This window comes from Python bivittatus, unplaced genomic scaffold (assembly GCF_059951505.1).
Source record: "Python bivittatus isolate LINGU-HERP-01145 unplaced genomic scaffold, Pbiv_v1 ctg000700_np1212, whole genome shotgun sequence".
In the NCBI taxonomy this organism is placed as follows: Eukaryota; Metazoa; Chordata; class Lepidosauria; order Squamata; family Pythonidae; genus Python; species Python bivittatus.
This window is the reverse complement of record NW_028277098.1, coordinates 78,702,580-78,723,843: the sequence shown is the minus strand read 5'-3', so window position 1 is coordinate 78,723,843 and position 21,264 is coordinate 78,702,580. Positions and strand designations below refer to the sequence as shown.

The following is a 21,264-nucleotide window of genomic DNA, read 5'->3' as shown; positions in this document are numbered from 1 at the left end:
TGATATGATCCCATTGCTGTCCCATTTGGTTGTGCTCCCCCCCCCCCCCAAAACTTTGGATTGCTGTTAATTTCCATGGTACTCCATTGCTACCTTTCATATGAACTTTCCATTGCTAACTCTCGCAAATGGAGATGTATCCTCATATCTGTAACAAGCCTGCATGTTGTGTCAAGCCATATATGCACACACAGAGACACACATACTATTTGTTGACTTGGTTTTATTTCAGTTTCTTTTTATTTAATTCATGAAGGAAACTAACTAACTCTGATTCCTTCCCTCTTCAAAACACCTTGAAGGAAACTAGCCAAGAAGCAAAAAGAGACCCAAAGCAGCAGTCAACGAGAAATGGGGCCTGTTGCTGCTTCAGACAAGACTGCTACAAAACTCAGTGCTGCTCACAATGAAGACACTTTCACTTCAGGCTGCCAAGATGTTAATGGATTCAGTAAGTTTCACTTGTTCATGATGGTATGCTCATGCTCAGGAAGATTTTGGTAGTTAAATGACTTGCATCTCACTGAAGCAAACAAACAAACAAAAAGTTAAAGATCTTAAATTAAGCATTAAGGAAAATACCTCAATGTCATTTCTGTTCTTCTCCTCTAATTCTTGGAAGCAGGAAGAGACCTTTCTGACTTTTGTAATCCCATTTCAAAGCAAATATGGGCAACCTGCAATGTCAGGGCTACCTGAAACCCCAAAACCCTTTTATAGCTTTCCCTAGAACCTCCTTTTTGGCTTTTTGTCAAAAGCCAGTGCAATGTTTCCTACATTTTGAGACTAGAAACACTTACAAACCTATATGCCCTAATAATGTTAACACATTTAATAATAGAAGGAATAAATTTATTTATTTATTTATTTATTTATTTATTTATTTATTTGATTTCTCCCCCGCCCATCTCCCCCACAATAGGGGACTCTATTATACCCCTGACTTAAGAGCAAACTGAAAAATCTAAGTGTGTAATATTTTGCATCATCCCACTGCCCAGTACAAAGCTTTCTCCATCACTATATAAGAAAAGTGTGAACTTTGTTTCATTTTAGCTTGAGTATTCTGAACAGGATCCACTGTGTGAATGTGGTTTGTAGTCTCCATCCTGAATACATAATGGTCCTATGGCTCTTTCAGCAACCATTGATGGCTTTGCATCTGGTGAGAGCAGTAACAGCAGTTCCATATCAGATGCTGCGTGCCAAAAGTAACCATTGCCAAATAAGCTGCTGCTTCTGACATCAATGCTGGAAGGGAAGCCACGTTCTTGAAGTGAAGAGCTGAGGAATCTACCCACAGATTTTACATTTTCTCATGGAAAACATTGTTGTTGTCAGGAATGAACAGCTAATGAAAAGCACAGAAAACAGAACCTTGTGTTCTTGTTTTAGTTGTCTGTGCTGCCTCTGTTACTCCATTTTAGTTTCTGAAATCTCATTCTTCAGGATAACATATGGTTCAGTTATTAATCAATACTCTCTAAAACCATGTTGAGCAATTGAACAGGAATATGCACTCTAACATGCAAAACTATGAAACCAGGTGCCAGTGTAAAAAGCCCCCTATGATTACAGATCACACACATTTTCACATACTGCTGCTTTCTGTTGAGCTGGTCCTTGACTTGGCTGATATGAAAAACAATGAACAGCATTAGGTAGCATTTGTACAGTGATAGTCATAACTAGGAAGGAGCGGCAATGATGCATTTTCTCCCCTTTTCTACCCTTTTCTATTGTGGTGATCAGAGACATTCTAAAGAAATAGCTCTAGCCTTCTTTGGGAAACATCCATAAATATGTTGAGTACTACTGTGCTTAAAAGGGGAGAGTTCACTCCTGCTTCTATTTCAAATTCCTCTCCCAAGGAAAATAAAATAATTAATTATTTATTATTTTGCGAATGAGGTTTTAGAAATTTTATTTCTCCTTCTCCTCCTTTCAATCTTATGAAAGATAGAAAGCAAACAAAAAATAAAGCTAACTTTGGTGAAACTGCGTAGGAGCAAGCTTGAAAGGCAGAGGGAAATGGGGACATCTGGGAGGTGTGGTGAACTGAAGATGACCATGGCAAAGACCAAGGAACTGGTGAGTAGACAAGTATCTTGGAATCTTTCCAGATAAGGAGAGGACAGGAGATCACCCACATATGCTCTGGATGGCTGCTTCTCGTGAGGAGACCGCAGGGCAGTGGTTTTCCGTGGGTTTGAGTGCCAGGAAATGACAGGATCAGCCATCTTGCTCACAACTGGGGCAGAGCCTTTTAAAGGACACTAGGTTCGCAAACCTCACTTTCTAATCACTTTCAGAAATTGCCTATCTTAAAGCTGTTAGAAACCTTCGGAACCACAAGTTTGAAAACTCTTCATCAGGTGAGTTTATCTTCAACTCTGAACAAAAGAAAAATTAATTACAAATTAAAGAATTTGAAATAAACAGCATAAAGCTAAATAAGATTTTGATCTAAGAAAGTTATAAATGGATTAAGGGTCCAGATAAATTTGGAATATTGACTTTTACTATAAGATTTTAGAATTAATTATAAAAAATAAACAACTTATCATAGGAAACAGATTTATTTTGGCTATCCTGGCAATTGCAAGTCATAACAAAAGATAAGTGATGATTTTAGAAACTGGACACTAGAGGGGACTAAAGATTTTAAGAAGATGAAAAAAAAATACAAGCCTGATGACAGCTAATACTGACACTTACAAAATGATACAAAATGTTAGAACATGGGAAATATTAAAGGAGATCTTTGAAGAATGGATCTAGAAGTTCGTAACTACAATATCAACACTGTCAGTAACAATGTCTGTTTCTGTGGATCGACTATGTCCAAAAGTTGTTAATGAAGGAATGACAGATATGGAACAAATTTTATCTGGCAAGATAAAGTACAGAATGTGGAACTATAAATGACAGACCAAGAGAATGATTTGGAAAGGGACGCTTTACTGGATGTACAAAACAAACTGGCTGAATTTTTTTAAAATTAAAAGGGAAATACAAATGATAAACAAAGAGAATGACCTGGAAAATGTTTTCTTGTTGGATCTACAAAAGAGGCTTGTTAAAGCCTTGAAGAAATCTGTGCAATGGGATAAAAAAGAATTGAAATCAAATCCTACGACAGTATCTGATTGAATTAAAGATTAAGTCTATTAGAAATAAAAGGAAGGAATATAAAGTTGGTTGATTTGATCAAGGTTAAAATAAGACTTTTTTTTTTTTTTTTGCAACATTCTGGCAAACCTTTAGGGACTTTTTGCTGACACCAGGATTGAAAAGTTGATATTTTATGGATTTGCTTATAGATAAGGGATGGAATATGGGATGAAGAGATATCTGTTTAACTTTATAAGGGAGTGAAGAGTTATTAAATCTATTTATACTTGTGATGAAGGTGGGAAGTCACTTCTTTATATATTTATTTTCTTTTTCTTTATTCTTTCTTTTGTTTATTCGTTCTTTTTCTTTTTTTCTGCACTTTTTATTCTTTCTCACCGTTCTCTTCTCTTTCTCAAAGTTTAGTTTGTGCTAGTTTTTACTATTGTAATTAAAATTCTTAATTAAAATATATATATATATTTTAAAAGGCAGAGGGAAATGGCTGTTTATAGGTAGATATACACTTCCCCATTTTTTTTTTCCTGTTACTGTTGTAGTGAAAAGAAACAAGCCTAGACTATTTAGCCTAGACCATTTCATTCTTTTCTTGATGTCAAGGAAGAGAAACACAAGCTTTGAATTACAATTCAAAGAACTCAGTTTTTTCAAAGCAACTTTTTAATCTATTCTGAAATTTTTTTTAAAAAAATCACTGTACTGTACATCCAGATGAGGAGTGATGATCAGGTTAAAGCCAAAGCAGAACTACTGAGAAATAAGAAGGAAAAGTTGGCATGTTCATAATTTGCATAAATAAAAACACATTTTTAAAAATCTAATGGAAGGACCCTGCCCCACCATAGTCTTAACTAATAAGCAACAAGAAATTGGGTTAGCAAAATCAATAAAATCCAGGCTCTTAGAAATGCAAGAGAAGAACTGGTTTTGGAGCCAGGGGTTGAGAAGCAAAGAAAGACAAAAGATGGCAAATTTATCAATCCAAAGAATTGTATGAGGAAATATCCATAGCAGTCATGGTAGGAATGTTCATGGCACAAAGGTCTACAAAGTTGTGACATTGAATAGAAACTGCATATATGCTGATATTAAAGGAGTCTCCTTGCTAGCAGAGTGGTCAATAATCTGGAAATCCCTGGTCCTGCAAAGCCTGTTTCAAATGGGTACTGCATCTTTTTTAACCTGGTCATGAGTGACCTTATTTATCAAGATCAGCTACTGTATTTTCCGGCATACTTTAGACTATTATTCTCTTCCACTAGAAGATTCAAGTCTGCAGATTTCTCCTGAGCATGATCCTCTATATCTTCTTCTTTGGACAAGGAGTACTCCAAGAGAGGTGTGACATCATCAAGTCAAAGACATTATGTTTGGAAGCCTCAAAATATGATAAAATGACAGCAAATGTGTGTGGGGGAGTTTCTTGCTTGGAAGAAACAGAATAGTGTTGTTCCTATTAGGAGAGAAGGAGATACTGTAACAGGCCTCACTTGTTTTAAAAACTGTCCTTCAAAAAGTGTACAAATGCTTCTACTGCTGTTTCATCTACAAGTATAGCTTAATATACCCACAGGCATCCATGCATTTATTGCAGAAAAAAATCGCATAAGTATCTGGAATGAGTTGAATTTGAATTTGTTCTATAGTATTCCCTGAAGGGGCTATGATTTTACCAAGTGGCTCACAGAATAAATGGATACTGGTGTAAGATCCATAAAGAAAAGTGGAGACAGGGGGGGAAAAGTCCTTAAATATCTATTGTGTCCAATTCAGCACGTATTCTGCAGGTTCTTACAAAGCAGGTTCACATAGGCTGACATCCTATGACCAATAATGCACTAATGACACATCCAGCATGGAGGCATTTCTCTGTTGACACCCTCCTGATGGGCTGTCATGCAGGACTAGAGAAAGTGTGACAGAATGAAGCCCTAGGACATTATGGATATACCACATTCCCAGTTGAGAGAATAGTAAAAGAAAAAGATGATTGTCAGAACTCTGGAATATCAAGTTAAAGGAAAGCTAAGCAGTTCCTCAGGAATATCAGGCTGGTGGTTCAGATATATCCAGTTGGGACTAAGACAAACAATTTTGCTTTGAAAAGAAATCCCCCCCCAAAAAAAAAATCGGAAACAGTCTATTTTAATCCATGAAAAGACTTTATGTTAGGATGGAGGAACTAGGATTTTTGACTGAACATTCAAAGCCATGCTGTCATGAATCATTATAAATTGAGCATTGGTAGATGCAATCAGGGCAAAAATGATCTATCACAAGAGGTGAGTGCATAAGATCCTGCTGTTGGGGCCATGGTTTTCCACATTGCTGGGTGTGTGGGGCAGACTCCCAAGCCAAAGGAAGTCAGGAGATTTTCTGAAATCCAATTTGCATTCTTGATTTGTGAGGGGGGACTTGTTTCCAACAATACATGTATTGAAGAAATATTTACAGTATATGTTAAGTAGTACATGACATCTTTTAGGGAAAAAAGGCAATTATTTTGAATAATTTCTCCACTGAATATTATCAAAGGTTCATTGTGGTATTTTCTGCTTACTCAGGCTCCCTTTATATATCAGCAGGACCCCCGTGTAGCTCTGATAACACACAATGGCAAAGATATGCAAAAACTCAGAAAATCTGAAAGACGGCCAATACTTTTGCACTAGAAAAGTAATATTTTATAGCTCTTCTAATTTATTATGGACCTCAAAGGGAAGACTGCTCCAGAGCCTCAGGATAATTGAGTAATTCTCTGCTGTTTGCTACAATAGTCCTGATTTATGTGGACCTGAATCTTGGAGTGGGACCTGAAAAGTAGACCTAAACTGGCTTGGGAGACAATATAAAGACAAATACACTTTATCCCTCCTCAGATATTCAATAACTAAAGGTATCACACAACCACACTTAATAATGCACACATGAGGAACAGATTCAATGAAAGGACTCAGTTCGGATTGACTCAAGATTTAATTCTGAATTTGATAAAATATGCAACTGTAGAATTTAATTGGCAAGGATCCAAATATCTGTAGCCGTTTTGTTTGCTGACTTTTGTTTTTGCAGAATGCAATGAAAATCACAAGGAAAATAGAGGTCTGTAAAGCTTCAGCAGATAGCTTCAAGGGTTTCATTGAAATACATTTTGGGCTATTTTCCTTATATCTCTTTTGAGGTAGAGAAATGTAGCAGGAACAAGGCAGCCTCCAAATTCTCCTGCAAAAAGTACAGAGCGAGACTGTGTTACTTCAACTTAAAAAAATGTTTAAGTTCTCACTAAATATCCAAAAGCTCTCTGGCTGCTTGTTTGTCTAAGTTGGTAGACTTGTGGGCCAGGTTCAGTGGCAAGGTTAGCCTCTTTGGGATCCCTGTCTTATGTAGTCTGTGCAATATTAAAAAAAAAAAAAGCCTGCTATTACTATTGCATATGTATGAGATGATGTTTTAAAGAAAGTGTCTATATGCAGTAGTCCTACAGCCAGTACTCTGGCTCAGATCCTGTGGTACAATAAATAAATGGATTGTCTCCCTCTCTTCCTCTCCCCCTCTCTCAAAAGGAACCTGCCCAAATAAAGTAATAAAAACTCCTGCAGAGCTCCTTACACCATTTATCTCCCTTCACTTTGTCCTTGTATGAAAGGAAAGCCACAGCAGTGTGTAAACTTTTGCAAAGCCAAAATGTCAATGAAACTTTAGATTCACTTTCAGATCTCTCCAAAGTGATTTGAAGGCTCCTGATTTGATCTGAAACATCAAATTTGTTTGTTTGTTTGTTTGTTTATTCATTTGATTTTTATCCCACTTTTATTTTTGGTCAGCTCAAGGTGGAGTACCTAGCGTTCCCTTCTCCAATTTTCCCAACAGCCTTGTGAGGTGGGTTGGGCTGAGAGAAATTGACTTTCTCAAAGTCACCCATCTGGCTTTCATGCCTAAGGGAGGACTAGAACTCATGGTCTCCCCATTCCTAACCCAGCACTTTAGCCACTGCAGCAAACTGGCTCTCCAACAAATTGATTCAGACGTTCAGTCTGAAGGGAAATTGATCGAATCTCATTTGAACCAAATCACTCATTTGAAGCTTTGCTCAGCTGTACTAAGTACTACTGCTCTGACTCTCTCCTCTCCATTTTGAAGACATGATCCCTCCAGAACATAGACATACCAGTTGGATAAACTGGAGGGTAACAGGAAACATATAGCAATGACGAGTGGACTATGTACGATTACAAAAGGAATCAGGAGGCAGCTGAGAAACATGTAGAAGGGACAGAGATGGTTTAAGAAGGACTTGTATTTAGAAGAAGAAATTATTATAGCACTAGACAGCATCACTGTAGTCTGCCCTTACAGAATTTGTCTCCAAATTGTCCTGTATTTCAAAATTACTCACATGAAGTGATATGTGTTTGAGATCCAGGTTCTCCTTTATCTGATCTACTTGCAACCCAAGATTTTGTGTTGAGCCTGGGATAGGAATATTAGAAAATACTGGTTGTTTCTGCCCTTCTGCTTCTGCTCTCTGTGCTCTCTATCTATGATCCTTCCCTAATCTCTTGAGTACTTTCTGTGACCTAAACTCTATCTGAGCTGATACTACAAGTACTACTACTACTAATAATAATAATTTTAAAAACACCTTAAACTGATGGTGATGTATACTCTGCCTTTTTGCTAAGAGAGCATTTAATTCATCATAACTCACTTGCCCCTCCCTGTAGCCTTGTAGAATATCATGGATTTGTCTATGGCATTTCCATTTTCATACTTTTTTTTTTTTTTTTTTAAGGGAGTGGGCACAGAGGCAGAAGGAAATTGCTCCTCTTTAGAATATAATTTCTCTTCCACCAAAGCACTGCATGTATCCTCTTGAAATTTTGCAGGTTTCTTAGCAAGGGACGCTCTGTACTAAATATCGTTTCCATGACAATTACTCACAGAAAATAAACACACTTTGCAGAAAGCTTCAAGTGGGAAAGGCTGCTCTTGAATAAAAAATACTGATATGGCATCATGTAGTGGTTAAGAAGTTTGCCTAAGACTGGGGAGGCTGAAGTTTAAGATCAGCCTCTGCTTTGGAAACTCACCAGGTGACTTGGAGATAGTCACATTCTCAGTACAGGCTACTCTGTGGATTGAGAGTGCAGATAAACTGGAGATCCCATGGAAGTCCTCTTAAGCACCTGGAGAAAGCTGGGAGGAGGAGGAGGAGGAGGAGGAGGAGGAGAGGCTAGCATTTAGTTCGAGCTTCCTAGTTGAATTAAATGACCACCAAATTGGACAGACATAAAATGACTATGCTTTTAGACATGCTGGAAATATTATTTGCATGAAACAATCTTCTGCCTCAGCATTATTCTTTCTCCAATTGATGGATTGATTATAATTATATAAATATATTGATTATATTTATTTGGTCAATGACCAGCAAATTTAAAAGAACAAAAACAGAGTGAAATAAATTGATACAACAATATACTAAGAGACAAATCACATAATAACATTACTTCTGCTCATCTATTACCATATTAATACAATACTAACCCTAGTAATAATACATCTAAAAAAATATCTATGATATAAAACATGTTTTATATCACAACTATTATTTTTTTTATTCTTTCTGCTATGCCAGCATCTTTAAAGCCATCTAAAGGAAGAGTCTTTTCTGCTAAAAAGAGGGATAAGTCTAGCATCATAACTGACAATCCAGAACCCATATCTAATGCTCCTTTATCCCTCCAACACTTACTGTATATACACATATATCTAATATTATAGTGATCCATATGCTTGGAACGCCTTTAGGTTATTTTAATAAAGTCCACTTAAGATAATCATGTTCTTATTAGATCATGGGAGTTTTAATCTTACACATCTGAAGGGGAACAGTTTGGGGTAAATGATCATGGCAAAATTAATGAGTATATATGGTCTTGCTTTTCTTTGCTGTAAATTAATAAGAGTAAAGTTTCTGGAATATACTTTCGGGAATTTATTCTCTTTGTTGAATGAAAAAAGATTGATATAACTAGAATATGCTTGCTTCTTTAATTATACTAGTCCGGTTTATTCAGAACTATCCTATTCTCTGTGGAGTTTCTCTCCCTGTTCTCCTATTTCAGCTTACTTTTCTAAAGTCTTTTCCTTATGTCTTTCCTACTTAGCACCATCCTCTCCATGTTCATTTTCTGTCCAAAGCAAAACCCTTCAGATCAAATCATTGTTGAATTCCTACTACTCAGGTACATATGTCAGACTTAATTTTTAATTGTGATTTCTGTTGTCCATTTCCCTGTAATCAGATGTGGTAGTAAATATGTTTTGGCAATATTCAAAACAGCTAACATGTTTTTATTTTATTTTCCACATTATTTTCTTCCTGTTGGCCTGTTGGGTTCCATTGATCCTGTTCTGTGCACAATTGGAATTTCATCTCAAAGTATCCTCAGACACTGTTCCACCGACCACACTGTTAGGTAAGAGAATTGTTACAATGCACAAGCAGCTATTAATTAGAAAATACATTAGTTCTATCTGAAAAGAATAAAGAGGACATTGGCAGATATACTCCAAAATGCTATTTGCTATAGTTGAACCTTCTGTCAGGAGTGTCCATGAGGAGCAGGTTAAAAAAAAAAAAATCAAGATGGTAGTTGTAACTGTGATGGAAGCCAGTTTCTTTGTACATGTGTTAATGTCACATGCATGCCCAAAGGGGCATGGCTTTGATCATGCAGTTGTGCACACCATCTTGACTTTTTTGACACTCCCACCCCCTTCCCTGGACATTTGCTTCCTCCTTTCATATGGTAAAGCTTCATCACTTGAAAAAGAGTAGAAAGTGTTATTGACTGGTTTTACCATATGCATAGAGCTAAACCATGCTACCTTATCAAATATCTTCCTTAAAAGTTTGTCTACAAAGATATAGCCTTACACGCACACACAAAAAATCCTTTATTACAGACTTCATTTTTGTTTAAAATATAAGGAGTTAAAACCAACTCTCTTCTCATAAAAAAAAATTGATCGGGGAAGCTTGGATATAAAAATAGTTAGGAGGAAAACACTTAAGTTCTTCAGCTTTACCCACTTCCCTTGGGAAATAAATCAGGTTTTATCTGCCATTACAATGTGCAGATGCTTCATAACTCGTGATTAGCTGTAGCATTCCTGATTTCTATAAGCAGATCACTATGTTTCTAATAAACTCAACCATAGGCCTTAACACTGAATGCTTCTGTGTGCAGACAAGCACAAATATTCCCACATTAAAAGCTGAACTTCTTAAGTTCATAAGAAACACCCAATGAAAAAGGGAGAAATAAGGATTTGCGAATATATAATCCCCTTTGTGGGGTTATACATTTGTGAATATAATACTTGTTGAAAAGAAAGATATTTGAGCTGCTTCTTCACAACAGATTCTTAACAATTATATATGACTTTTCTACAAGTTTACTGAAAGCACCTAGGCACATTTCTATACCATACACTCAATCTCATATATTCATATAACTAATGGAGTTATCCTCAGAGATTTCAAGAACTCGTGGTGGGAAAAATTAAAAATTTCTTTAAAAATTCTTTTTCATATTGTTTTCCTTGACATTTCACTCTTCCTTCCCATTTTCCACTTCTACAATAGTTTTCTCCTCCTCCTCCTCCTCCTCCTCCTCCTCCTCCTCCTCCTCCTCCTCCTCCTCCTCCTCCTCCTCCCACATTTATTTATTTTTGGCATTTATTTGTTTTTGAGATGTTTCTCCCATAGTTTTGGTTTGGTAATAATTTGATAAACATGCAATTGGAAAACTATTCTGTGCAGAAAAGATCCACTAAACCTTTTCATATCATGTATGTCTGGGAAAGGAGTGGAATTAATTATTAGTAAACCGTAAATATAAGTCTTGATATCTATATCTAAACCTATATCCAAAGTATGAGAAATTTAGAAAAAGCTAGTTCTTCTGATTTTATTATAAAAACATTTTTCTGTGACAAAGAAAATTTAGCTTTTCATATTTTAATAGGTATTTAACAGTTCTTGCAGTGAGCATTGAGCCCAATAATAAATAATATTAAAAACATCCAACTGAGATAAGAAACAGAGTTAACATTGTATTCTTAAAGTTGTTTACTGCAAAACTACAAGAGCACAAATGTGAAGCCATGCAAGTTAAGCAGTAATTATTTGTATAGCAATCATTGTTCATTACAGACAAAACCACGTGGCATTCAGGAATTAGCTATTGTGCCATAATTGTATGTGATGCTCTATATCCATATATTTTAGGAGGTGTAATATTATTTGGTTATTTCATTTTCTGGATAAATATGTCATAACTTGTAATCATTGCAATATTTTAGAAAGGAAATCAGGCCTAGTTTTTAAGGGTAAACTTTTGTACCACGTTGCAATAAGAATCAGATGCTATAGAAGCAGAAACACTACAGAAAGATGACTGACCAGGAAATAACAAGTTACTTGTTTTAATATAGTTATATGAAACCACAGATATGACTAGCTATTTTATATTGCAGTATGATTACTGTAAGAATTATTTATTATCTAACAGCTGATAATTGAGGAATCTGATTGGGGTTCGGTTTTTGTTTATTTGTTTGCCTTTTATTCTGGGACTTAGTCCAAAAGATTTGCATCATATTTCTTCTCCTAAGCGCTCATGATGGCAAATCATCTTGTACTTTGTTGACTCCAGGTCCTGACAGGAGTCCTGTCATCCAAGTCTTCTTTTTAACTCAGGATGCCAAGAGCTTAACCTGTCAGTTCCCTGTGCAGGCTGTTCTATCACTGAGCGATAGCTTTTTCCTCCTCAGGTGATAATGATGCAGTTCATGTTGAAATTTAATTACCTCTTAGATTTATTTACTTATTTAGTGCCTTCAAGACAATATCAGAACTCTTTTTTCTGATGCTTTGCATTCCCTGGTATTTTCTTTCCATTATTACTATCTGGCCAGTGGTAGAATCAGTGGCAGCTTGAACAATTGAAGACTTTTTATCCCTCCATGCATCATATGCAGCAAATGAAAGATACTAATAAAAGTTTATATAGAATTAAGATGTCTCTTCCTCTCCTTCTTGTCATGGTGAACATTGGGATTTGTCACTTTCCAGTGGGTTACTGCAATGGAAGACAGATATAAGATCTACAATTCTTTCCTCCAGCTGTATGTTCAGACAATGCAATACAGTGATGTTGAAAGAGAGGGGGGAAGAATAGTGGTTCTTCTGTTTTTTTACCCCAGATACATGAAGAGCAGTATAAGAAGAGACTGAAGAGAACAAGCCACACATTCTTCTCTGCAATGGATATCTCCTTTGAAATGGGCATTAATGAGCCCCCAGTTTTTTTCTGAGACTAACTTGGAACTTCATTGGCATTTCTGCTCACAAATTCACAATTTGAGTTTGTTTGTTTCTTCTTCTAATGAATAAACACATAAATGAATGACAATCCTTATTTGGTCTATACAGTCAAGTGTAAGAAGGATTCACTGTATTTTACTTCCTGGGAATTTTGTTTTCTTGCCATGTGTATCTAGAGAGATTTTTTTAAAAAAAGTTACTGATGGTACATGATAGCTGTCTTTCAACATCATTAACCTGAACTGAAGTTTGGAAGTTTGGATTATTTCTGTTCTTTGGGAAAGGAAGGTTATTTCTTTTTTTAAGTGAGAGTTTAAAAACTCAGGATTCAATCCATGATAAATGAACTGCCACATTCTGGTCTATTCCAGAGTTGTTATAGGGGCAGGATCCAGAGATTTGTCTGTAAAATCGTACAAAACTGAAGTGTAAGATAATGTGATTGATAAACATGGATAAGCAGTGTGATTGATAACAATCCATATGGTCCTTTATTGGCTATGAAGATGGGATGGGATGGGATGGGATGGGATGGGATGGGATGGGATGGGATGGGATGGGATGGGATGGGATGGGATGGGACGGGACGGGACGGGACGGGACGGGACAGGACAGGACAGGACAGGACGGGATGGAGTAGAGTAGAGTAGAGTAGAATAGAATAGAATAGAATAGAATAGAATAGAATAGAATAGAATAGAATAGAATAGAATAGAATAGAATAGAATAGAATAGAATAGAATAGAATAGAATAGAATATTAAGTCACGGTGCATTTGATATAAGATCTAGAAGGAAAATCATGAAAGATAATAAAATCAATTGCCTATTTTTATTTTAAATCAGAAGAGCATTCTACCTATAGAATACCTAGATGCCTGAGTCCAGAAACTGACAAACTAAATAATAAATTCAGCAAATAAAGATACAGCAGGAAGCAAATTGCAGAATAAAATGATTTTGCAAAAGATTTTGCAAAATTCAGATTTTGCAACATAAAATTACCTCATAGAATCAGTTAATTTCTCATTGATTTTGACAGTTGTGGTCAGGTCCAGATGCCAGAGGCATAGAATTTTGGCAACTAGGGTGACAAGCAAACTACATTACACTTCCAGACTAAAGGTGATCCAATAGCCCAGTAGTAGTTTGGAAGCCAGGAAAGACAGACTGAAAGAGAGTGATTTCCTCAGAAACATGTTGTTCATGTAGGGGTGAGCAAAAAGTGAAGTTATATTTATATTCATCTTTACTACTTCAATAAAGTAGTAAAGTAGTAAAGCAAGCTCTTATTAGTTTGAGCTCTTCATTATTTAACTATCAATATTTTTTTTTGTAAAAGAAACAAAATCCTGCATTATATTAAATCAGTAGTGTGATAGCTGATCTCCCCTCTTCCTTTGGCAAGGGGGGGATTATGTTAGATTAGTGTATTACCTTGAAGTAAACAATTTGTCATGTAATAGCCAAGTCAAACAAAAAAAGACAATCTGTAAGCCAATTTTATAAGTATTTCCTTTACCATTAGGATAACACGGAAAGTAATATTAGACATTCTGGAACTTTGCTTAGGAAATGTCAAATAAATAACAACCTTTTATTTCAGAAGAGTGAGTTTGGATGTGTGTGTAATTAAATCCATTGTAAACATCACTTCAAAAATAATTTATTTTGTGCAAAGGATGTCTTTTCATGTTATACACTTGCCAAGACTAACAGAATAAAAATATAAATGGATACGATAGGCTTATCATATCAAAATCAGAATGAGCTGTAGCGATTAATGGAGGAGTTTTGAAACATAATTTTCCTTTTTATATTCAAAACACAGTTTGTTGTGGCAGAACTTGAATTGTTTGAACAGACCTTAGTCTTATTGTTGTCACACTTCTGCACTCTACACAGACTTCTCATTTCACCAGATTGATATTATGGCATGAAGAGAGAGAAGAATTTGAGCTTTTTATTCCTTTTTTAACTTTATAACTTATTGGACTTGTGATTTAAATATATAATATCAGAGAATAGTGGGCTCTTATGGCAAAACCAATGCTTTTAATTGTTTATACTGTTTTTCCAGTAGGTTACCTATATGCATTTCAATGAGTTTCCATAAGATTATTTCTACTAGAATACATACATTCTAAATGGAAGTGGGCAATGGATGAGGTTTGGATTAAGACAGGTATGTGCAAACCAGATGAACTTCAACTGCCAGTAGCTTCAGCCAGCATGATCAGCATTGGGGGACATTGGGAGATGTAGTTCAGCAAAATCTGGGTTGCCAAACCTTAGTTCTAGGAGCTGGTGCCCCAATGCACAGATTGAATACAAAAACTCTGAAGTTGCATTAGCCCATTGAAGCTGCACAATAAAAGGCATTGTATAAAGTATTAGAATGAGAGAATGATGGTGCCAAGTGGAATCAATACACACTGACTGAAACATCAGGATCTTCAGCAGCCTCATACATATAAAGGCATACGTGTTTGTTTATATTCACCAAACATAGTCAGACGTGATAATTGTAGTATGTTTTAGCAGTAATAGTACAAGGTAGAAAGGCAGTTTACAAAGAGCAAATCAAGTGACTGGTGAGCATGAACATTAAGCATGCTAGGCGAGGGATCCTGTTAATTTATTTTTTCAATTATTTTTAAAATTCTATATAGCAAATACAGCAAATCACTCTAAACAATTTTAATATATTTTTCTTCTGTTATGTAGAACTCTATAGGGCAGAGAGAAATAGAAGAAATTTAAACTATAATAGTATCTTCAGAAAATTCCTCCTATTGATTAGAAACAATAATTTATTACTCATACTAGGGCATATTAATTTGTTCTGGGATTGTAAGCAGTATTCCTAAGAGATGGCAAAAACCATTTCCAGACTATCTTATGAGCATAGCTACATTTATGCCTAGACATCATAGAAATAGCAAAGACATCTCTAACACTATGTATTACTTGCAGAAACTGAGTACTGGTGTTGTTTTGAACTCAGAGATTATCTGTGAGGAAAAACTATATACTGCTTTTTGTTGCTGCTTATTTTACAAAACAGAGAATCAGCTTTTGCTTACAATACTAGAAATTGACCATTTAGAGCTGGTGTGAAAAATTTGGCTGACACTGAAAAATCCATGTTCAGATTTTCTCTACAAAGGATCCAGACTCATATATTCTCCTCTACTTCACTGGGAAAGGATTGAGGAACTTCATTACATTTTACAATTTGTGAATGTAGCTTGTGACAAAGTCCTTTGTGTTAGTTGGAAATAGTACTTACTTACAACTTTGCAGGACACATCATCCCATTTAGTAGTGCAAGTTAAAATAGCAGAACATTGGAAAAGGAGTTTTTTTTTTTTTCATTTCTCAATACCATTGAGCTCAAGCAGAGGCAGTAACTCACTGTAAGACCCATATGTCATTGTAGTGCCATTTATATTAGATTGTTTATATTTATATTATTATAAATATTTATATTAGATTCTTAATGGCTAACCCAGATTATGTCATCATCTATTTCTTTTTTCTTTCTTCAGATGTTGCTTAAAATACTGCTGCATAAGTAGCTGGCTGGCCACTGATATTCTACAGCAGTGTTTTTCAAACTTGGCAACTTTTTTATTATAAAACTGAAAAAAATGGCAGAGACCAAAAGAGCATTTAATCTAGGCATGGGAAATAGTAATTACACTTGAACATGAACGGAGTAATTTTGAATAATGACGTATCCAGTGGCTTTGAATATGCTTTAGCAAGTCTGTATTACTTTCAATAGTTCCCTCTTGTAATGGAAGCATGCAGTGCTTTTAATTGAGATTCATAAAAATGTACAGACCATGGAGAAGCCACTTGTAAAACTAGGGTGGAATTCAGTGTAATGTTGGAAAATTAAGGATAGTAAGTCCATTGGGAATGGCATACTTATAAAAATATCTCCTTCTTTATTAAAGGGGGTTAATGGGAAATAGGATAAGGAAAGATGAATTGAGAAAGTAAATCCAGCCTGGAGAACTAATAAGCCTTGAAAATCCCCTCTGTTCAGAGTCATTATCATTAGCAATGACGTTAGACTTGTTAATTGAATAAATAAGTGCTTAGTTTGCTACTCTGTTAAGTCTTCACCCATAATAATGGCTGTACACAAGCCAAATGTTTAACTTTTTAAAAATATTTATGCATTGCTGATAAAATTCTGAAAACTGCACTGACACTTACACCTTTTATATTTTTGGCCATAACTTTCTTCTTCAGAGGTGTTTTCTGCCCTCTAATTATCTGGCTTAATTTTAGACAATAGTGGCTGGAGAAAAATATATTCAGGAGTGTAACAGTTGACCTATTCTTTCCCTTCCATGGCAGCTGTAGAAAACTAAAAGAGAAAGTGAGAAAGCATCAAAAGCATTCTACATATTTCTTCCATATCACATAATATTGAACTTTCAGGTCTTACTGTCTCTTCTTTATAATTTATTTTTTCTCATTCTTTCTACCCTATTGTCCTTTACTAATTCTGGACAGATAACACTGAACAGAAATGTTAAAAATGCAGATTAGTATTGTATTATATAGCTTTAAGAATAACATTCACATACATATATCTCAGTCACAAGATTGTCTGGAGATTTCTAGTGAAGAATTACAGACCTGCTGCTCTCCATAAAAAGAGCTTCATCTTCTCTTAGTGCTCCAAAACATTTAAAAAAAAAAACCCCACAAACGTACTCTATTTTTTGTAATGTGTAAAGGACCGGTGAGACCTCATCTAAACTCATTCAATTTAAGAAGAAAAAAATGAGAATTCAATCCCATATATGAAAAGTATGAAATGCAGAATAAAGCACATTAAAGAAGCATCTAATATTTGATTTCCTAACATCTCCATATAGGTTAGCTGATGTGAGAAAATAGAAAAAGAGAATTTGCCACATATCAGTTATCTTATTGAAATTCTTTTAGCGTGCCTGAGAAAAAGTCAGAACCCCATTTCTTTCATATTTTTAAGATGCATTGACATAAAGCAGTAAAACATTTTAGGTTCTCCTGCCCTAATACTGATACTTAGAATGGTCACATTCTACATTGCAGTCCTCTGCTAGAAGGAACATCCACACTGAGGGCCTTTCCCCACTTCTGAACAGAAGTGCTGTTCACACACCTTTGCGTTGGGACAAAAATAATCTTGGCATGAAATTTGCTGTTCCCATTGCCAAACCCTATTCTGTATTGATTGCTTCAGTTCCCAATCACTGTCAGTCATGTACAGTAATTTCCTTCCATGATAATGAGTAAATGAACCAAGCAGATTTACTTAACTTGAGGCTACCCTCGAATAGTGTCAGAATAAGGGGTAAAGTAGAAAAATAAATATTGCCAGGCCATGTTCTAAGGGAACAAGTTGGAAAAGATCCTTAAAGTCATTCAAAAATTAAGAACCAACGGAAGGAAAGCAGGATCCCTGAAGAGGACATCAAGAGTTAGTACTAGTGAACAGAATAAGCAGCAGATCACATAGTCCCCACTCTTATGAGATATATTGCCTTATTATTTAAATCATAGCAATAATATTTGAAAAATGTATGTAAATCTGTGTTGCGTTTGCCAATGTGTATCTTCAGTTAGACAAAGCATAAACTGCCAATCTATCAGAGCTCTTTGTTCATCCATCCAGTTCCTCCACAGGCTGTAAAATAGCACTGGCACCCTACTTGCTTCTGCTGGCAAAAAATAAAGATGGGAGAAATAACCGGGGAAAGTAGATATCACCTCTCTGTGTTATGTTCCTCCCCTTCAGCTTAGAAACCAACAGGCAGAGCAGGGCAGGGTGGGTGACTATTTCGTGTGACTAGATAGCATGAAAAGGATGCTTCAGTTCTGATGTCAAGTGCATCAAAAAGTCATATTCTTCCTGCTGTTGATAGAACCGTTTCATGACTTCGTTGCTTCTGTGTTTTCTTCCTTCAGCATTACTGGGTGGCATTGGGCATAGATGGTTTCTCTACAGTCCTTTACTACCCATGGGGGGTAGTTCAGTTCCCTACCCATGGGGGGAAATTAATTCCTGGGGGAAAGAAAACAAATGCACAAGTAACAGCTAGGTGAAAATTTGTTTTGCCTCCCTATCTTTAAAACAGACAATAGCCATGGGGAGATGACTCAACCGACCCTGACAATCCAGACCCATCCCTATCGAAGCTGTGACCCGGTGGAAATGTCCTATCCCAGGGGACAGTTCCAGCCAGCAATCCGAGTGGCCGACTTATTGCAGCACATCACTCAGATGAAGCGGGGACAGGGCTATGGATTTAAAGAGGAGTATGAGGTGAGATGAACATTCACTCACTTGAATGATGAGAAAAAGAATGAGATTAAAGCTACTGAAAATCAAAATAAGTCCTGATTTTATGGAGAAGTGCCTCAGTAGTTAAGAGTCTTATTTTTACATGCTACTGGTCATGCTTTTCCCCACCCTTTCTTCCCGAGTCCTTGTTGGAGTCCTCTTTCTGTTGCAGAGGCCCCTGTCGTTCATACATTGGCAAATTTGAAACTGGAGTTTATGACATTGAGTCTGTTTCAGAAAGTGTAACTGGTTCAGATGCAGCAGCTGGGGGTGCTCATGATGCAAGCTGTTATATTTGTGCTGAAAGATCTGTACTGGCTGCCAGTCTGCTCCTGGGCCACCTTCAAGGTGTGGATGTTAGTATGCAAAGCCTTCAACGGCTCAGGACCAGGTTAACTTAAAGAATGTCCCCTGGGATACTAGTCCCCAGTGGTCTAGTATTGCTGTTGTTCATGTATGGCTTGTGTGGCTCACATTCATTTAATAAGAATGTGAGGTGAGAATTCTCTGCAGTGGCACTTGTCCTGTAGAATAACCTCCCCTCTGCAATACATCAGGACTCAGCACTGACAAATTTTGATTATTTTATATGGGTCACCATCATCCCCTGCTCCCCTTATATTTATTTTTAATTAATTACTTTTATCTTGCAATATAATGTTTATCTGTTTCACTAACTTAAACTAACTGGAGGCTGCATTATTGTTATGGTTGGTCGCACAGTCAGCCAGATGCTTAGACTGGATTTGGCATTTTTATCCACCTATGGAGTGCTTCCCAAGGACCTGGGATAGGTAGATGTTGTTTGCTGGTGTTAAAGGTATCGCACAGGATGTAAGCTGTTCCAAATAAAACTGCCTTTTGCAAGTGACATCATCATCATCATCACCATCATCACCATCATCATCATCATCATCATCATCATCATCATCATCATTGTTATTATTATTTCTGAGAACTAAAGGTATTTAAGCTGAATGTTTCCCAAGAAGTCCATATGTGCAGCAGAATGCAATGCATTTTCCCCTTTCATTGGGATGCAAAAATATAAAATTATTACAGTGGTTTAAGAGTTGGTTTAAAGATCAGACTCTTTAAAAAAAAAAAACGTTGACAGGCTTCTGAGTGTCTATAACAGCTAGCAGCTCTTCTGACTGCAATGTGTCACCTATGAAGTGTCAAGCCTGACACTCATCTGTTCTTTTGGCATGAGGCTCTTCTGTGAATGAGCCTTAAACTATTGGAATAATTCTGTCCATTTTTTGAAAAATGTATTTGAAATTACAAAGGATTGTGTGGCTAGAAAGTGGAATAACACTTCTATATTCAAATGTCAAGACAAGCATCTTATCCAGGAGACCTTGGATGCCAGAGATTTTGTAATGACAAAGTCAAAAGAGTGGCGTTCTGTTCTGGAAATTATTTTAATCATTCCTTGCCCAATCCAGTAGTTAGTTTACAAATTTAGGGTGAAATTTGTTAGTAGTATAAATAACAATTATCTGCACTGATAATCTTCTGTTTAAATCAGGCACCATTGTTGGGTATCTGCTGCACTTGATCACCCAAGTGGGATCTAGTTGTTGTAGATTCCTGGCCACATGCTCAATTAATCGTGATAGACATTTTAATTTGTCACAAAGTCTAAAATCAAATATTTCTCTGGATATTCCCATACCCTGAGAAAGGAAAATGACTGCTCATTATTGCTACTACTAGGTAATAAGACCCACCTCAGTGGAGATTCATCATACATCACTTTGCTGAAAATTGAAACTGGCCCTGACTACCTATTACATTTTTTTCACCATTCCCAGTGAGTGAGATTTCATCCTAGTGACCCTAAGATATAAGTAGGCTGGAAGGTTAGCTATTTGGTACATATACTTTCAAAGTGCTATTAGAGCAATTCAGTAGTATATGGTAGATCATGGATTCATTCATCATTAATATCTGGAATATAATCATTATGATACAGTGTTGGGCAGGGAGATAACTTGGAAGCATGTTCCTGTAACTGCCTTTGTCCTTTAGTTAGTTGTATCCCCATTGACTTGGTAAGATTTTTTTCCCCCCTGAAATGGAACTTAGGCCTGAGGTCTTTGTAGAAGCAGTGGGCAAGAACACTCAAGATCCAGTGACTGGATACATATACAAAATAATGGCTGATGGCAGAAAAAAAGTCTCATGAGAGCAGAGCCAACTGTTTACTGAACAGCAGGAGCTATATACTGAAATGACCTATGTATATATATAGAAGTCTATATCTGAATTACTATGATAAGCACAAAACTAAGACTGGACAACTGAACTGCAAAAAAACCAATTAACTCTTCTATTTTACAGGGGAGGAACATGAAGGCTAACTTAAAACATTGGCT

At 36.2% G+C, this 21,264-nt stretch overlaps 1 protein-coding gene across 1 annotated transcript in view; it reads left to right on the top strand.

Moving 5' to 3' along the window:
• Nucleotides 1–21,264, top strand: part of PTPRT (protein tyrosine phosphatase receptor type T) — a 678,601-nt gene that overhangs the window by 595,243 nt on the left and 62,094 nt on the right. The window contains exons 16-18 of the mRNA XM_088154570.1: nucleotides 303–451; nucleotides 9,582–9,617; nucleotides 18,678–18,865. Coding sequence (XP_088010696.1) covers nucleotides 303–451; nucleotides 9,582–9,617; nucleotides 18,678–18,865 — 373 coding nt within the window. The remainder of the gene's footprint in view (nucleotides 1–302; nucleotides 452–9,581; nucleotides 9,618–18,677; nucleotides 18,866–21,264) is intronic.